Source organism: Sinocyclocheilus anshuiensis, unplaced genomic scaffold (genome assembly GCF_001515605.1).
Source record: "Sinocyclocheilus anshuiensis isolate Anshui unplaced genomic scaffold, SAMN03320099.WGS_v1.1 scaffold439, whole genome shotgun sequence".
NCBI lineage: Eukaryota > Metazoa > Chordata > Actinopteri > Cypriniformes > Cyprinidae > Sinocyclocheilus > Sinocyclocheilus anshuiensis.
This window is the reverse complement of record NW_015552572.1, coordinates 428-19,759: the sequence shown is the minus strand read 5'-3', so window position 1 is coordinate 19,759 and position 19,332 is coordinate 428. Positions and strand designations below refer to the sequence as shown.

The window sequence follows — 19,332 nt, the reverse complement described above, 5'->3', positions numbered from 1 at the left end:
TTTTTTTTTTTTTTTTTTTTTTTTTTTTTTTTTTTTTTTTGCACAAAGAACCAAATTATTTGTAAAAGTTTCTTTGTTAAATGCATTATTATTTTCTCCTCCAGCCCCACCAGATGTTCGTGTGTTTGTGAGGAGAGCTCCTGATGATCAATGTAAGCTGAATCTGACCTGTCTGACCGCTGGCTTCTACCCCAGAGCTGTTAGGATGAATATCAGATTGTACAGACGCATAATTAAGGACCAAACATCTTCTGGAATCAGACCAAATGATGATGGATCCTTTCAGATGAGAGACAGTGTGGAGATCGACAGAAACCACAAAGAGTTTTATGACTGTTTTGTGAATCACAGCAGTCTGGCGGAACCAACTGTAATAGAATGGGGTAAATATCATCATAAATTCATCTTTGATTGAATGTGTGAAGAATGGCTTTTATACACTAACAGTGCTTCTGCATGAATAACAGATGAAGCTCAGTAAAGTCACTCAGTATTAAAAAGAGAGCATAACATTGATATTGCTGATCACACACAATTACACTTAAAGTGCTTTGACTCCGTGGTTTCAATGTTTGTGTTTTTATTTATTTCTTTTTTGCAGCTGGAAATTGTGCCGACTGTGAAACAGTATCTCAGTGGGCTTTAAGAGTAGTATTAATAACAGTTCCAATAGTTCTAGTTCTCATTGTGATCTGTTTCTGCATCTATAAAAAGAGAAGGTTAAATGGTGAGTTATAAATATTCAACACTTTTGCTTTTTAATGTTTTGTTTTTAAATCGCATTGTTTTAAAGACATTTCGAAAAAAATGTTTTGACAGTATATACTTTGACATTACGAATATTTTATTTGATGATCACAAACTACAAGGATCATAGCAAATGAGAATTGAAAAATTGCTGTATATATATTCAAGCTGAAGTTTTTATATAATCTACTGTATTTTTTTTTTTCTAGCTCAGACGAGCAGTTATGGTGATCAGATTGGAAGGGAGATGAAAACCGAGCAGCATCCTTCACACAAAGGTATCTCCTTGGGCTGCCCCCTTAATAGTCGACTAAACTTTAGTAGAGAAGATTTTATTATTAATCGGTTAATTACAGAAAAAAAGGCAGCGGCTATTTGCACTAAGTGAAAAGTTCAGTTTGAGTTGATTCATGGAAATGAATCAAACTTAATTGCGTTTTACTATTCAAATCATAAACTTAATGACCAAACAAAATCATCATCTTGCTTCAGTTTATGATATTTATAAACAAAAACAAATATAACAGCCAAACAAATCATTGAATCATTTGAATCGATTCATTGAAACAGACCATTTGAACTTCTGAAGTTCAAATCAGAGATTTGATGGCAAAATAAAATTACCACAATCTTGCTTCAGTTAATGAATTTATGATTTTTTTGTGAACACTTAAACATAAAAACAAAACACTGAATCATTTGAATCGACTCATTGGAGCACAGTTTAAAATGATTCATGGAAATGAATCAAACTTGTTTGTTACTGCCACTAAAGTTCAAATCATAAACTTAATGACCAAACAAAATCATCATCTTGCTTCAGTTTATGATATTTTATAAACAAAAACAAATATAACAGCCAAACAAATCATTGAATCATTTGAATCGATTCATTGAAACAGACCATTTGAACTTCTGAAGTTCAAATCAGAGACTTGATGGAAAAATAAAATTACCACAATCTTGCTTCAGCTAATGAATTTATTATTTTTTTGTGAACACTTAAACATAAAAACAAAACACTGAATCATTTGAATCGATTCATTGGAACACACAGTTTAAAATGATTCATGGAAATGAATCAAACTTGTTTGTTACTGCCACTAAAGTTCAAATCAGAAACTTTATGACCAAATAAAATCATTGCAATCTTGTTTAATTTTATGAATTAATTATATTTTTATAAACACAAGACCAAATATAACACGCAAACAAATCATTGAGCTGTTGTTTAACAGCTTTTGTACTGTTGTCTAGCCCAACCACACGTTGGTGGGTGGAGTTAGTGTAAATAGCCTCTGCCGACAAGGCATGCTATTTGCAATTTTTGTAAATAGACACTCCGCAGAAAAAACTGTTCATGTCTGTGACGGACAGATCGTTAACAGCTGGTCCTTGTGGTAATTACAGTATATCGTGCAGAAAAATCCAAACGCTCTCCTGTCATTCATCCTCCTCAAATATGGCTTATCATTAAAACGTAATTAAGTAGTAGCATTCGCTCTAACATTAACCTAAATAAATGTGATAAATAGTAGCTATCAGGCACGTATCCAAGTGTTTGTGCAGAGCGTAGAAGTTATTAGCACGTTTACGGTCATGGCCTTTTATTCCAGATAACAACTTAAAATCCTCTGTCATTTTTGCCCATACAGTTAAGAGTAATAATACATCATTTGAAAATGTAAAGGATCTACTTTTATTTGTGTACACTCACAATATCAACAAGACATTGTGCTTTTGTAAAATAAAGAAATCCAACAGGATGCACTTTCTGCCGTTTCGGTCTCCGTGAACTGGAGCGCGGCACAAAAGTGAACCGAAACTCAGAGTATTGGCTGCTTACCTCACAGACATGAGAAATACATCTATAGAAAGCTTGAAATGTCTACTTTTAAATTAACCAATTCAACTGGAAAACAAAACCTCTCTCATTATGTACTGTGGGGTGAGCGGGGCACAAACTAACGCAGGGTTAGTTAAACTCCTGATTTAAACATTTCCACACATGCTAACATAACAAAATGTACGGTATTTACTCATTGCCATATCAACACTATACACAGAAACAATTGTGCCAAAATTCTAAAATCTTCTTTAGATATCGCTGAACATTTAACCATAGCAAAAGTACATTTATGGCTGAAGTAAATTTTTCATTGTTTATTTAAAATTAGACAAATTTGCTATTATTTTAATCTTAGATCCGTTATTTAGATAGTTCTTTAATGCGTCGTTAACTAGCAGAAGACACTAACCAGTTTTAAATTCCAGTTGCACAGATGGGAAACGTTGTAACTGACTGTGCCCCGCTATTATTAGTGCTACGCTATTCTATGACATTAAATTTACATTAATTACTTTCATGAATTTTAATGAGAAACCATGAGAAACAGGTGCATTAAGACTGAGAGTCTATTAATTTTCAGAAATTATTGTTTCAAGAAATGTAAAGTGTTTTGTCTCCTGTTGTGTGAGAGATGTGTGTTGTGTTCATCTCTGTTTTCCCTGAATGTCTGAATGTGCTTCTCCGTTAAGTTTTATATTATCTGCTGTATTTTTTTCTAGGTCAGATGAGCAGTTATGATGACGAACATGGAGTGAAGATGAGACTTCACTCTGATTGTGGAAAGATGTCCAGTCCTGAAAGTAAAAGAAGAGAAGGGTATAATAAGAACGGATCATGATATCTCCGTATCACAGCCTGGACTGAGATTGTGGTTTGTAGGTCCTGATTAGAAATGCAGTTTATTTGATTAATCAGGGACAGTGCTGAATAATGTTGCTGTACAATTTTGAGCAGCAGATGCTCTGGTTTTATACTTCTGTATATTTGTAGCATGTGTCTCTGGTTAAGCTTTTTCATACACACTTCTCATGTAAATGTTTGTCATTTTGCTTCATTCTAATAATGAACTCTATTCTTCAGTTACGCTCTCCATTCTGCAAAGAATTAAGGCTTTTTACCTGTTCTTAGTTGTTTTTGTTACTTCCACCATCAATGATCTTTGCTTTTTTTTTTTTGGATGAAGAAAACTTCATCAAAAAATCATGTTTGGCACATAATATTTGCTATTTATGTAGCAGTATTGAATATTGAACTTCAGTATTTGAAGTATTTTGCATTTAAATCATTAATGGACCATTTTTACATATCACTTTTGCATGCTCATGCTCCGGTAGCAAAACAAATAATCCAAGATAGCATTTCATGACTAAAACAAACAAACAAATAAATAAACTAGGAGATATTGATGACAGCTGTCAGAAGAGAAAGATGTCAAATTTACATCACTCTCTCAGCCGTTGCACCCATAAAACAGTGTGTACTAGTTTTTGTAAGATAATATGACACAAAACCAAAGCACAAATATAGCTCTATAATTGTACATTGGATTTTTTTAAATGTGAGTTTATTGATGTTTAGATGTTGCAGTGTTACTGACTGTGTGAAACAAATCCTCACAGTTTGTGAAAAGGAGCCGTGAAAACAACCGTTGTATTGTGTTTTGTGTTGCTGCTGATGATCTTAAATGAAGTGTGTGATTTCACCAAACAGGACTGCATAAGTGTTTAATATTCATTTTTTAAAGGATAGATAGCTTTGTTATTGTTACTGGAATTAAATGTATTTCTAATAAATCACCTTCTCTTCAGTTCATGGTGTACAGTAATGTGTGCTAGAGAAACAACTACTACTATTTTTTTTTTTAAATACGGATCTAGATAATATCCTTTATCCATATGAGAAATAGTTAAATAGTATGCAGGACAAATCAGCCTAGAAAACGCATCTGTTTTTTGTATAAGAATTCTGCCAAAAATAGATATCTCTCTTTGTAGCCATGTGTTTGAAATGTTGTTTTTCCCCAATTGCAAAGTTGTAATTTTAGAATGCTTTGTAAAAAAAAAATTAGGATCATTTCAAATCATTTTTTACTGGAATATTAAGCAATTGTGATTTTCTGGACACAGAACAGCAGCAGAAATCATCAGAGACAACGTAGTATCATCTGTCACTACATATTTATTAATAGCTGATTACCTTAAACATTCAAGGGCTTGATCTCTTTACTATTTTTAACATAAACTGCCAAAAGTTTAATTATGGACGCATTATTATTATTTTTATTATTATTATTATTATTATTGTTCTTGAATTTGTTATAAGCAATATCAAACACAAATATGGACAGCTTACGTTACCTAAAAATGTTTGAATGGTAGTGTAATAGAATTCAATGGCAGTAATAATTTCTGAAATGGAATGAATAAAATGAAACAAAATTTACTCAATTCTCTAAATTCATTTAAAAATGAAAATTGTTTAAATATAAATTTAGCTTGTTAATGTAGTGAATAAAATCGTGTACAAAACATGGCTAGATTTTTACAGTATTTTACTTTGCAGCAATGGCCTTTTTGCTCTCTCTCTCTCTCTCTCTCTCTCTCTCTCTCTCTCTCTCTCTCTCTCTGCAAAGTAGACCTGACTGATAGCTGCGTGAGACTACATCAAGGATCTATCATTATCTCAATGAATTTTGTCTGATTTGCAGGTCGTACTGAAGCTTACTCTTATGTAAAAGCATCTGGATCATCAGACAAGTGGGTTCTGGTGTGTTTGGCCACAGGCTTCTTCCCTAAACACGTGCAGATGGAGATCACACACAATCAGACGCCGTTACCTGATGAGCTGCTGAACTCACAAGGCATCAGACGAAACGCAGACGGATCCTTCCAGTTGATGAAGAGCCTGGAGATCCTGCAATCTCAACCATCTCAGTATCAGTGTGTGGTGAACCAAAAAATAATTCTGCTAAGAGTGATCCTAAAGCACAATGATGAAGGTATGGCTGTCTAATCTCAGTTTCACTTTTGTCTCAATTTACAACTGGCTTTATGTTGTGTGACCGATCAAAGTTTGATCTATGCATTCATAAGATCACTTCACAAACAGAATCATAAAATTATAACCACATTTTATGCATCGCTTTCTGTCCAAAACCATAAAAAGATTTCACCAAACAAGCTAAAGTTCACTTCAAGAATGAACAAAGTGGCATTGATGAGTTTAAACTTCTGTGTTTAAAAAAAAAAAAAAAGAGCAAACAGAATGAGAATGCACAGTCTATATTATTATAGCTCTCTATAAAAAGCGGACTTAAGGCATAGTTCACCCAAAAATGAAAATTACCCCATGATTTACAAGCTTTATAATGGCAGTGAATGGGGGGTTGAGATTTTAAAGCCCAAAAAAGTGCATCCATCCATCATAAAAAGTGCTCCAAATGGCTCCAGGGGGTTAATAAAGGCCTTCTGAAGCAAATCGATTTTTTGCGTAAGAAAAATATTGAAAACTATAAACCATAGTCTCTAGCTTCCGCTAACTGTTGTACGCTCGTTCACGAGAGAGTAGTGGATGACGTAGGCATAGCGTAAACTCTGGTGAGAAGTGACAAACGCGTAAGTGCAGAGGAGAGAATTAGAAGTACAAAATGAGAATCTGAGAGGAGAGGAGACTGGTTTTCCTTTGCTGTAAACAAAACTTGGACTAGCATATTCTCACCGGAGCTTATGATTAAGTTATTTCGTTCATTTCAGCAGAATATAATTTAAATCGCATTTCAAATAAGACAAGACTATAATGCAGCCAAGGCCAAATGACAAGAAACAGAAATTAATTCATTGCAGCTCGGGGACTCGGGAGATGCACTAATCATTTCTGTTTCCTGTACAAAACCTATAGGATGTTACGCATGCACACAAAATGAACGAATCACTCTCTGAGGCAAGTCCTGAGTTTCCGAGTCATATTAAAGATTCCTTCACATTGAACAACCCATCACTAACTGGCATTCAGTCCCTTAAATAGGGCACTTGCCTCCACCGGATGTGAGCGTCGCATTGCATCAAAAACAAACAGAACCCATGCTCAAAAGCATTGTGAGATAAATTGATCATACAGACCATTGGTGGAAATAGATCTACGATCTAGGTTTACGTTGCTTTTGGAAAATGCAGCCCTTGTCTCAAAAAAATCTGCTTTTTGAACTTTAGCAGTCTTAAACGCATCTGCAGAACGTTTAAAGTTGGTTAAAAAAAACAGTGCAATCAACAATGGCAAAAGAAAGACTTAATCTGATGCACATGTCCATAGAAAATGATATACTGAGGGAGTTTAACTTTTCTGACATCATAAGGGATTTTTTTGTCCTGAAAAAGCTTAAGGAATTGAAAAAATATATATATAAAAAATGTTGGTAAAGTAAAATGTTTGCCTAGTTTTTATATGAAATTCTAAATGAAACTGAGTGAAATTTTGTATATGACATTTTTTTTTTTTTTTATAGGAAGATGGAGCTAGGCAGTTCTTCTAAATAGCCTGTGCAAATAGTTCAGACTATGTGCCAATGTGTAGTTCATGCAGTGATATTTGTGTATATTTTTTTATATGACAGACGTATAGGATCAGATGTTTTGTCAATGGCATTTATTCCTGAAAAATAAAAGACTGGTAACTTGCGCTTTGTAATTAAGAAGACGGAGTGAATAGGGAGTAGTTCCAATAGATAAAGCACCTCTCAAGAGGTAAAGGCAGAGGGCCTCTGATAGTCTTAATGTGGCCCTGATTGACACCATTATTTAATGCTCAAAAAAGCATAGATAAAAGCAGAGAATTTTCTGCACTTGTGTTTATTTGTTTGGAACACCAGAGGAAGACGTTATCCAAACATAACATTTGCCAAGCCATGTAGATTGGTAGATTCTTGATCAATAATGGATGTTTGTTCTGTGACAGATGTAATGGAGTACTCGAAAAATGTAAGTGTGCCGTCACCTGATGAGCAGCAGAGCTCGAATGGAGTCAGTTCATTCAAACCCGTCCAGCATGATGATGAAGGTCTGTCTAGTCTCATTTTCACTTTTGTCTCTTCATGTACAACTGGCTTCATGTTGTGAGAAGATGAAAGTTTGATCTATGGATTCATAAGATGACTTCAGAAGCAGAATCTGACCCACTTCATATGAAAATCACCAATTCGTAAAATACTGCACAGTTTTACAAAGTGGCATTTTCTTATGAATTTTACGATGTGATTCGTTTGAAATCGTAATTTTTTTTTTCTTCACTTTTTTCCCTAAGGGATGAATTCAGTGAGTTTATCGATATGATTTCTTCTCCACCTGTTTACATTCACAAACATGTCCTAGTAAAACATCTTTAAATAGTGCAAACAAACTAAAACAGCATAGAAGTAGCTGGAGAGCTCCAAACTGAAATCTTAATGAACATTATTAGTGTTACTTTTAATTTTGCACCTTTAACCTAAACTAATGGATGTTTGTTCTGTGACATATGTAGGCCAACCGGAGTCCGAGCATTTCGAGGATGTCGCTAAAAGTAGCCTGAGCGTACTGTGGGTGTTGGTTGGATTTGGAGTTTATTCGATTGTTTTTTCCATCAGTTCTCTCATTTTATCGCTTGAGAAAATATGTTAAACGTCTAAGTGAGTATTAATATAAGTCCTTTAAAGTTTCATAAATGTGGATAGAAGAGGATAATGACTGTGTTAATGTTTAAAGTTTCAGAAACGCAGAAAATGCTGAAGACACCACCAGTGAGTCTGACTCTTCTTAAAGTTATTTATTAAAACAGAACGCATATGTCCGTGTCTCTGACATTCTGATCATAAACTAAAATGGCATTAACAGCCCTATTTAGACTGTAATTGCTACTCATGGGGACGCAAGAAATTGGGTTACCCTTATGAAAAAGAAGTTTATTCAAGTGTGCTATTAGTAGTAACAAAATATATACAAATTAATATCTAAATAGGGACATATTAGTATACTTAAAGTATGATGTAAAGTTCACTTAAAGAAAACTTACGAGTATACTTGCAATATAAAACTACTAAACTAGTACTTTACTGAGACTATACTTCGAAGTGTACTAAAAATGCTACTACAAGTATGTAATTAGTAAACTATCAGTATACCTATAAGTTCACTTTTAGTATAGTTGCAGTACAAGCTAAACATTTTGATGTAAACTAGTTGTGTACTCAAAGTTTACTACTGTTATACTTAAAGTATACTTAAGAGTATACTTTTACATACTAGAAAGTGGGCCAATTTAGTCCCAAGGAGTATTGAAATAGTAATAGTAATAAAATCCAGGGGTCAGAAAGTACAAGTCCTGCCATATTTTTATTCCACCCATGAGCTCAGCTGATTTCACCAGAGGAGGAACCAAGTCATTCCTTTCAAGTCACAAGCAAGTCTCAAGTCAAATCCCAAGTCCTCAAAGAGTTAAAGTTAATGAGATAATTAAGTGATTAATTAAATGATGATTGTGCATTAGTGATGAACACCTGCTGTTATTGAGAATTACAGAGGATCAGACGTTGATGTTTTATTGGTTAAAATAATGCCACCATCACAGAGATCAGTGTTTACTTTAGTTGGGCTCTTGACCCTCGACTCCTGTGTTAGAGCTCTCTCTGTAACACTACATGATGTGTTGTATAGTGAGAAAATAATAGCTGTAATTATATGATCAGGTGGTCTTCATGAGTAGGCCTGCTCACAATTGAAATAACTTTTGTTCATTTAGATGTTAGGGTTTTGCATAATAAACCTTGTGAGGTTTTAGAGCAATGTATTGCTCTATTAGGTAATGTGAACAAAATTTGAATTCATGTGATATGATATAACATACATATATGAGCTTTTGGTCAGTTTAGACACACACAGACATCAAGAACCAGCATATGAATCTCAGCAATGGTGACAATCAACTAAGTGTTTCATGCTGCAATGCATGCTGGGTAACACCATAGTAAAAACTCCCATCATGCACTGCAGTATGACAAATTATTGTCACCACTGTTGAGGATCATATGATAAGTGTTTATGTCTAAAAGCCTGAGGCAATACAGCGCTCTCTTTTTTTTTTTCCCAATATTAAAGCATTACGGTGGCATTTGTGTAATCAGATTTTTTTTGCTCTTCAGTAATAGCTGAAAGTCCGACAATAAACCCAAGAGAGAGATCACTTCATGATGTTCATTAATCATGAGTTACAGGCCGAAAGTAAGCTCATCTGCTACTTCAAGGTTTGATTCAGAAATGTTGAAATGTTTCTTGTGAAACAATATTGAAATTGCCTAGAAGCAGATTACTTTGAATTCCTAAAAGAGTCAAGAGACCAACTAAAGCAAACACTGACCACAATAATGGTGTCAGTGTGTTGTTGTTTTTTTCTTGACCAATAAAACATCAACATCTAAACCTCTGTTCATTCTCAGTAAGAGATTCTGCAGACATGCAATAAAGTCAGTCTGGTTAGTAATGAGTGAAGCTGGTGATGCTGTTTGTGGAGTTGTTTAATCAGATCTTGAGAGATTTTTTTTTCTTTTCAATTGATTTCATCCAAGGCTGTGGCTGAAGTCAGTTCTTGTGTTTCTCTTTTCTTCAGTGAAGTTGATCGTTCACAGCAGCTGTTCATCACTAATGCACAATCATCATTCAATTACTCAATAATTATGTAATTAACTTTAACTCTTTGAGGACTTGGGATATGACTTGAAGACTTGCTTGTGGCTTGAAAGGAATGACTTGGTCCCATCTCTGATCTCCTGGCTGAAAAACTGTGCTAATTAGCAAATCCAGGTGATTGGAACAAAATACTGTGGAGGACTTGTACTTTCTGAACCTGGATTTTACACCTCTGGTAGTTATTGGTCCATATTAATTATTTCAATTACAGTTTCTGAATGGTATTTACATATAAAAATAGCTTACATATAGACTAATGTTATTAATGTGTCGTTTTTAATGGAAACTTGTTTATATTTTTACCGTTAGTATACGTGAGGCAGAAGAAGTTAGAATGAAGGATTGATAAATTAAAATTCATAGCATTTAAACAAGTTCTGCTCGCGTATTTGAAGGTTTCTATTGGATGATTTAGGGTAAACGTCATGTTATGCGACTACGCATTACTTTACGGAGAGCTTACGACCTACTTGCAACGTCCTGCCTTACGAACAACTGGTGCAACCAAATAATGTATAGATTTAGTTACAAACTAGCTAGTAGGCTAGTTACTAAGCCTCTAGTGTGGACTTAACGTTCTAATTTAAGTCAGAATTTACGAATGGCTGGTGCAACCCTACCCAGGAGTGAAAGCGAAAGTGTAATATTACTAAGCCTCCGATGAGGAGCAGCAGTGCTCTCAATACAACCCGGAAGAGACAAAAAATCAACTTTCAGTCTGATGTAGATCTCCTCAGGGCAGTTATCGAAAATGAAAAGAACGAAAAAAAATGATAGGCTCTAGTTTTTAAACATTTCCTGTGTAGAATGTTTTTGTGTTTTGTATTCATTTTTTTATTATTTTATCTTAGCGATGCGCAGCAAGGTAAGAACACGGTTTATTAGTTTCGGTAGACGGTCGACAGTCACTTACAAACACACTATAAATAGTTTTATAATAGTATAAAATATAATGTAAAAATAAATTACAATTTTTCAGTGTACTTTAGAGTTTGTTTTCAGGTTTATCCACCATTTGTCAGTCCTTTTACGTTTTGTCATTGCTTGTGTTTTATACGGTCTGTTTCTCAGAGAAACATTCCCTCCACTTCAAGTTTACAGCTCTTTCCAAAGCAGACAATTTCCCAGAGTTCAGTGCTGGAGCTGTTGCTGATGACAGACAGATCAAACATTACAGTAATGAAGAAAGAGACTGGATTCTGACTGAAGATGACTGGATCAGTGCTCCTGAAGAACCACCTGATTCTAGAGACTGGTTCCTACATCAGTTAAACACTCTGTCAAACTGCACAGACTCTCAGTGTTCTGGTGAGTTTAATTTACACATCAATGATCAGATATGTTATGAAACTGCATATATTAATGTACATGTATCGTGAGTGTTGTTCTGTGATTGTAGAGCTCCATGTTCTTCAGAGAATGATTGGTTGTGAACTGGAGAAGCTTCCTGATGGAACAGTGAGTCTGAGAGCATTTGATGAATATGGATTTGATGGAGAGGATTTTATGGCCTTTGATTCTGACACTCTGCAGTGGATTGATAAAAACCCCAAAGCTAAAGAAACCAAAATGCATTGGGACCTTCAAACAGTGCGCAATGAACTCCTGCATCATTACCTCAAGACCTGCATGAACTGGATCTCCACCTTTAATTACACACAAAAGAGTAAGTTCTGATCGGATCACTTTAATTAGCTCTTTTCTTGTAAGTGTGAGCATGACATTAGTTCAGGAGATCATCATGTAGTGAAAAATACGTAATGATGAGTTGAAAATGTAACATCGTTGAGGACACATTTAGTTGAAATGTCATTATTTGAGTGTTTGATTTAACTTTCTGGGTTTGTATCTAAAAAATGACACATCAGCAGCCCTTCACATTGTGAAACACTTTTAATTACAAAAACTCTTTTAAGGTTGTATTCATGTATAGGGGTTACTTCTTAGGTGTAATTGTGATCATTTACACACATGAATACGTGAATGAATGTGAAGAATATAATAGCTTTACACATAAAACCAAATTCTTTGTCAAATTGTATTTGTTACTTTCATTATGATTTCTGCTGCTCCAGATTCACCGGATGTTCGTGTGTTTGCGAGGAGAGCTCCTGATGATCACAGTAAGCTGGTTCTGATCTGTCTGACCACTGGTTTCTACCCCAGAGATATTGAGATGAACATCAGATTGAACAGAATTAACATTGAGAGACAAACATCTTCTGGAATCAGACCAAATGATGATGAAGCCTTTCAGATGAGATCCAGTGTGGAGATCGACAGTAAAGACAAGGGATCTTTTGACTGTTTGGTCATTCACAGCAGCCTGACAGAACCAGTGTCAGTAGAATGGGGTAAATATCATCATACATACAGTCTTAAGTGAATACAAGCAAAATGAGTCTTCTACATTAAAATTATGAAATGTAAATACAAGTAGGCACATTATAATTACATTGTAGAAGTAGAACATGATAATGCTGAAATTGATAAATGTTTCTGTTTACAAATGATTACAGTTAAAGTGCCTCAATTCAGTTCAACAGTTAAAATATTTATTAAAAACAACATTTGTAATTTATTTTTTATTTATTTTGCAGATGGAGCATGTTTTGACTGTGAAACAGAATTTCTATGGTTTGTTATAGCAGGAGCAGCAGTTCTAGTTCTAGTTCTAGTTCTCGCTGTGATTTGTTACTGCATCTACAAAAGGAAAAAGTCAAATGGTGAGTTATAAATATTCAATATTAACAATGTTCATTGTTGTTTTAAGGAAAGACTCTACAGGTGAACAGGGTAAAAAAAATGAACTAATAGTTGTCATCATACCTCCACAGCTGATTTATCATATTAAAGTCCGCATGAAATCAAAATTTACAATATTTATTTTGTTGGCCCACATTATAGTCTTAAGGTCAACAATTAATCCACTGAAAAAAATTGTTTGTCTTGGTAATCTTTAATCAAAATCTGATCATTTGCTTATGCTCTGGAATGGCATGCCTTCTCTGATGACGTCAGTTTGACGGCTTGGGCCATTCATAGTTTTCAGTCACGTGACTGGAGACCTGGCGGGCAAAACATCTATAGATCTGCAGCACAAGCCTTTCAATTTTCCATCCGTTTCCAATCCAAAAATAGTTAGATCATTTAGGTCAAGGATAAAACAAAGATATGTGAACAAAATGCAATTTTTGGCCATTTGCAACATATAAAACACCCGGCGCAAATTCTAAAACGTTTAATGTGAAAACACTTAATGTGGCTTTAAAGCAGTGTCATTAAAAGATCAAATTCAGTATGATTCATGCTTTATACAGGCAAGCAGATGAGCTCGGAATATGAACGCAGTATGCTAAATGGTTAAGTGTTTTCTTTATAATGGTTTTCTATGGGAAAACATTTAATATTAAACTTTGCGCATTGCGTTTATATTCTGGGTTCATCTGCTTGCCTGTACAAAGTATGCATCATCAAAAAGGTCTTACTACATTACTACTTAAAGGGATAGTTCACCCAAAAATGAAAATTAGTCCAAGATTTAGGCAAGGCAAGACAAGTTTTATCATCAGCATAGCTGTGATAGGCAATTTGGTTCTTTCTCATTATTTGACTTAGTGGGAGCATATACAGGCTAAACAAGAGCGGTGCAAGAATTGAGCCTTGTGGGACTCTGCATGTCATGGACGTCCACTTAGACTTATGCTCTCCTATACTCACATAATAACCTCTCCCTTCTAAGTATGACCTGAACCATTTGATTTACTCACCCCCAAGGCATCCTAGGCATGTTTGACATTCCTCTTTCAGACGAACACATTCGGAGTTAAATTCGACATTGTCCTGTCTGTTCCAATCTGTATAATTGCAGTGAATGGTGCCCCCGTTTCTGAATCTGAAAAAAAAAGTATCCATCCATCATAAAACTACTCCACATGGCTCCATGGTGTTAATAACGGCCTTCTGAAGCGAAACGATGCGTTAGTTTAACAAAAATATAGATTCTTAAAACTTTATCAACTAATGTCCAGCTTCTGGTCGCTCAAGCAGGCGTTCACAACAAGGCGGTCGAGCGTATGACGTAGGCGTAACGAGTCACGTGAAAACTATGAATAGCTTGGCCAGAAAATCCTTAACCACATCCCTCCAACCGTTAGTTTGCTATGAATGAGATATGGAGAGGAGGAGCCAAGGAGCGCAAAAATAAAACCCCGCACTCTATTCAATATTCCCTTTCAGTTAGAAATACGTTACTTTAATGAAATAAAGTCAGCAGCAGCTTCCGGCTCACACGGACTTTAAGAATTGAAACTATTTTTTGTATTCCAATTTTACTGAAATTATATTTTGAATATGCAAATGACACACTCTAATTTAATATGAACTAATTTGCATAATTTTCCAGAACATGAATCTGAACATTGGATAAAGCCAAGTTCAGAATTCTTGTTTAATTTTGTTGACATATTAGAGGTTTTTACCGAGGGGATGTTAGATTTCTCTGTAAATCAGAAAATACTGTCATCAGCCAGAGAAAACTTACACTTAAATTTGTATTATTTAGGATGTTTTCTGTCCACTAGTCTGAAAGAAGACATGTTATGAAAGCAAAATAGCCAAAATCTTAAAATTGACCAGTGTATGAAAAACAATGGTTTTGCCAGTAGTGTCTTGCATTAAATCTCTTGTTTTTATATATCCTTGTTTTGACATTTTAAACTCTATGAACTAGAGATGAACAGTTTTGGCAGTATATTTCTAATTTTTTTTTAGATGTATAGGTACATGTTTTCATATAATCTGTGTCTTTCTAGATCACACATACGTTTGCGATGATGGTGGAGAGAGGAACATAATTTAAATTATGAAGGTACGCCAGTCCAGTTATGTTTTTTTTGGTAATGGATCTACCGACTGAACTGGGGTTAATTAACTGGGGTTGATTAGATTAAAAGAACACTGATTACACATTAAATTACACTGTGCTTTTACTTTCTGGTTCTGCAAAAAATGTAGTGTTTTAATTTTTTGTTTTTGTTCCTTCAAACGTTTCTAACCGACTGAACTGGGGTTAATTAACTGGGGTTGATTAGATTAAAAGAACACTGATTACACATTCAATTACACTGTGCTTTTACTTTCTGGTTCTGCAAAAAATGTAGTATGTTTTCATTTTTTGTTTTTGTTCCTTCAAATGTTTCTAACCTGTGTCACCTCTATTTTAATAAGAATGCATCATTATGACAGTACCCATTTATGTTCCTTTATGCTTAGTTGAAATATGATGCTGCTTTTTTCATGTTTGACCGTTTCTTCAACGAATCAAAAACATACCTCATATGGGTTACATGTGTAACATAATTCTCGGTTGTTGTTTCAGGCAAATGGACGTTTGGGAGATATGAAATTAAATTAAATGAACCATCTCAGGATTTATAAAAAAGAAATGCAAAGGACTGGTTTCAAACAGGTTTCCTTCTCTTTTGGATAGACATAAATATCATCAGTTGAGTCAAATGTTGACTCAAATAGCTCAGTCTTACACTGTTACACTATTAAGGAGGTAAAAATTCCATTGAAGAATTTTATGGCCAATATGTGGCCACTTATAGCCTAGCATTTTTTAATCTCATTTAATTTAATCTCATCTTAATCTCACGCATTTTTTTTTTTAAATCTAAAATGTTTATTTTGATTAGAATTTACACATAGGTGTATACTGTAGGTGCAAATCCCTTTTGAGATTAATCTACACATATGTGTATAGATGCAAATCCTTTTTGATCTACTATAAAACTGATGTAATGTACAATGCTAAAATGTGTTATGAAGTGAAGTGACGTGTGGCCAATACTCTGAATTTCTGCTCTGCATTTAACCCATCCAAGTGCGCGCACACACACACCATGAACACACACCCGGAGCAGTGGGCAGCCATATTTCTGCGGCGCCCGGGGAGCAGTTGGGGGTTCGGTTCTTGCTCAAGGGTCTCACCTCAGTCGTGGTATTGAGGGTTGAGAGAGCACTGGTTATTCACTCCACCCACCGACAATTCATGCTGGACCTGACACTCGAACCCGTGACCTTCGGGTTACAAGTCGACTCTCTCCGACTTTTTTTTTGTGGGTTGCGTGTCTTTCTCACCTTTTTCACCCATGATGAGTTTGCATCCCTTTTCTGCTGCTATGTAATACTTGTAAAGGCAAAAAAGCAAAATGAATATCGGACGCAATGAGGCACTGGAATAAAACAACAGCACATCCTTTCTAGGTGGTTAGATCTGCAGTTACAGAGGCCAAAACTACATTTGCCACCACTGTAAGTGACAGAGATGATTGAGTGAGTGCGTAGCCTAGGTGACAAATTAATTGTAAATTGACTATTAAATTGTTTAACCAGAGTCTATACATAATTTCCATGACAGAGTTCAAGATAAATCCTTTAATCTTTCTACTGGAGCTGCCAATTTGCCAGTTTTAAGTGATTATTAAACAGCAAGCACAAACTATCTGGTGCACTGAGTGTCTGAATTCACTCACTTGTTTTCATTCATTCCTTCAAGCGAACTGAATTAGTGACCTAATGTAGGGAATAGTCAATGAGGGTATGGGGGCGATTTCGGATACAGCCTGTGAACCTGTTGTCTGATCCACACTCCGGAGCAGATGGTGGCGGTAATGCGCCAATTACGCTGGATGCCAACCGCCGTAAAACATTACGAAGAAGAAAAAGGCTCATTGGAGTCGGGGCCCCCTCGTGCGAGCTGTTAGCTTTTAGCATAGTGCAGTCATCGAAAATGTAAAGGACAACAAATATTTGATAGGCTCTAGTTTTTAATCATTTTCTGTGTAGAATGTTTTTGTGTTTTGTGTTTATTTTTTTGTTGTACGGTCAGTATTCGCGCTCGGAGGACAGTTTATTTAATTGTACGGTTTATTTACATCAACAAGCTCTTGGTGTGCTATTGCATTCTCTATTTTACTTTTCACGGTTTGTTTTACCATAGGCTAATAAAACGACGTGTGGTCGGATGCTGATGGTTTTTAATGTTAATTGTTCATTTTAATATTTTAGATCATATTTAGTCACTAACAAACACACTATAAATAGTTTTATAATAATATAAAATATTATGTCAAATTTTTCAGTGTACTTTAGAGTTTGTTTTCAGGTTTATCCACCATTTGTCAGTCCTTTTACGTTTTGTCATTGCTTGTGTTTTATACGGTCTGTTCCTCAGAGAAACATTCCCTCCACTTCAAGTTTACAGCTCTTTCCAAAGCAGACACTTTCCCAGAGTTCAGTGCTGGAGCTGTTGCTGATGACAGACAGATCAAACACTACAGTAATGAAGAAAGAGACTGGATTCTGACTGAAGATGACTGGATCAGTGCTCCTGAAGAACCACCTGATTCTAGAGACTGGTTCCTACATCAGTTAAACACTCTGTCAAACTGCACAGACTCTCAGTGTTCTGGTGAGTTTCATGCTTTAGTCATCAATTATCAGGCACGTTATGAAATTTCTTGTATTTTTATGTACTGCAAGTTTATCGTGAGTGTTGTTCTGTGATTGTAGAGCTCCATGTTCTTCAGAGAATGATTGGTTGTGAACTGGAGAAGCTTCCTGATGGAACAGTGAGTCTGAGAGCATTTGATGAATATGGATTTGATGGAGAGGATTTTATGGCTTTTGATTCTGACACTCTGCAGTGGATTGATAAAAACCCCAAAGCTAAAGAAACCAAAATGAAATGTGATCAGCAAACTGGAAGAAACCAGTTCCTCAAGCATTACCTCAAGAACTGCATTAACTGGATCTCCACATTTAACAACACCAGAAAGAGTAAGTTCTAAATGCATAATAAATAAGTAAAATATTAATGAATAATTCTTGTTTGATAAAGAGGTGATTTATCATCATCCAATAACAAATAAATACTGATAATGAGTTCTCATTTCTGAAAATGTGCTTTTCGAATTGCTCCTTTTCATTGTATGCATGTTTAGTTTCAGTACATTTTAGCAAATAAGCTGTACCTTCATTGCTTTTAGGTCTGCAGTTCTTAAAGAATAATGTACAGTATGTGGAAAATAATGTGTTTTTTTAACCTTAAATCGCATAAATGCATTTAATTAAACCAAATACACAAAATAATGTTCTTTTTAGCAACATCATATGACCCCTTTAATAAGCAGCCCTTTGTGTCAAAACACTTGTATATTACTTATTTATTTATTATTATTATGTCTTACACCGCCTGAAATTTGGGAAACTCTGTATTAGATTAATGCACCAAATCTTTGGTTAAAGTGATAGTTTACCCACAAAGGGATCATTCTGTCATCATTTACATTATTTATTCTCATGTTGTTCCAAATCTGTAAACTTACTTTCTTTTCTACAACAGAACTTTTTTTTCTTTCACAGCACACAGAACCAGATTATTTGTAAATAATTAGATTTTCTGCTTCTTTCTTCTCCAGGTAAACCAAATGTTCACATAATTTTGAGGAAAGCTCCTAATGATCAAAATAAGCAGGTTTTGATCTGTCTGACCACTGGCTTTTACCCCAGAGATATTGAGATGGACATTAGGTTTAACAAAACTGTCCTTAAAGATCAGACATCTTCTGGAATCAGACCAAATGATGATGGATCCTTTCAGATGAGAACCAGTGTGGAGATCGACAGAAGTCATGAAGGGATTTATGACTGTTCTGTCATTCACAGCAGCCTGACAGAACCAGTTTCAGAAGAATGGGGTAAATATCATCATAAATATATAGTTCAGTCATGAAACTCTAGATGGCGCATTCTGACAGGGTGTTAACGTAACTGATGATATTCAGAGAGTTAAACGACTTGGCACAAGCTGATTGGTTCATGCTGCATATGCAGCCAATGAGCTTACTGCCTTGCATTTATATGGCTGGCTAGCATTCACTAAAGATTCCTGCAGCACGCTTTCAGAGTTCTCTGAAACCCTCCAGCTCCACCTGTATAGATCTGCTACGGGGTTAT

The 19,332-nt window shown here is 35.2% G+C and overlaps 2 protein-coding genes and 1 pseudogene across 3 annotated transcripts; all 3 read left to right on the top strand.

Annotated features, from left to right (window-relative positions):
* The window catches only part of LOC107665081 (major histocompatibility complex class I-related gene protein-like), an 11,912-nt pseudogene extending 1,266 nt beyond the window's left edge, over positions 1–10,646 (top strand).
* A 137-nt stretch (positions 10,647–10,783) lies between these two features.
* On the top strand, positions 10,784–16,182 carry LOC107665092 (zinc-alpha-2-glycoprotein-like). Of its 2 annotated transcripts, XM_016455843.1 has the most exons (8): positions 10,784–11,173; positions 11,380–11,616; positions 11,708–11,766; positions 11,842–11,974; positions 12,384–12,662; positions 12,909–13,034; positions 15,123–15,178; positions 15,689–16,182. In XM_016455843.1, exons 1-7 carry the CDS (start codon positions 11,116–11,118, stop codon positions 15,167–15,169), a joined length of 939 nt encoding a protein of 312 aa, XP_016311329.1. In that variant the 5' UTR covers positions 10,784–11,115; the 3' UTR covers positions 15,170–15,178; positions 15,689–16,182. The 2 variants fall into 2 exon arrangements, with proteins under 2 accessions (XP_016311329.1, XP_016311328.1); XM_016455842.1 differs by having other exon boundaries at positions 11,708–11,974.
* A 724-nt stretch (positions 16,183–16,906) lies between these two features.
* Positions 16,907–19,108, top strand: LOC107665080 (H-2 class I histocompatibility antigen, K-D alpha chain-like). The gene is made up of 5 exons (XM_016455834.1): positions 16,907–16,982; positions 17,549–17,785; positions 17,887–17,945; positions 18,021–18,153; positions 18,795–19,108. Exons 1-5 carry the CDS (start codon positions 16,907–16,909, stop codon positions 19,106–19,108), a joined length of 819 nt encoding a protein of 272 aa, XP_016311320.1.
* The last annotated feature ends 224 nt before the right edge of the window (positions 19,109–19,332 follow it).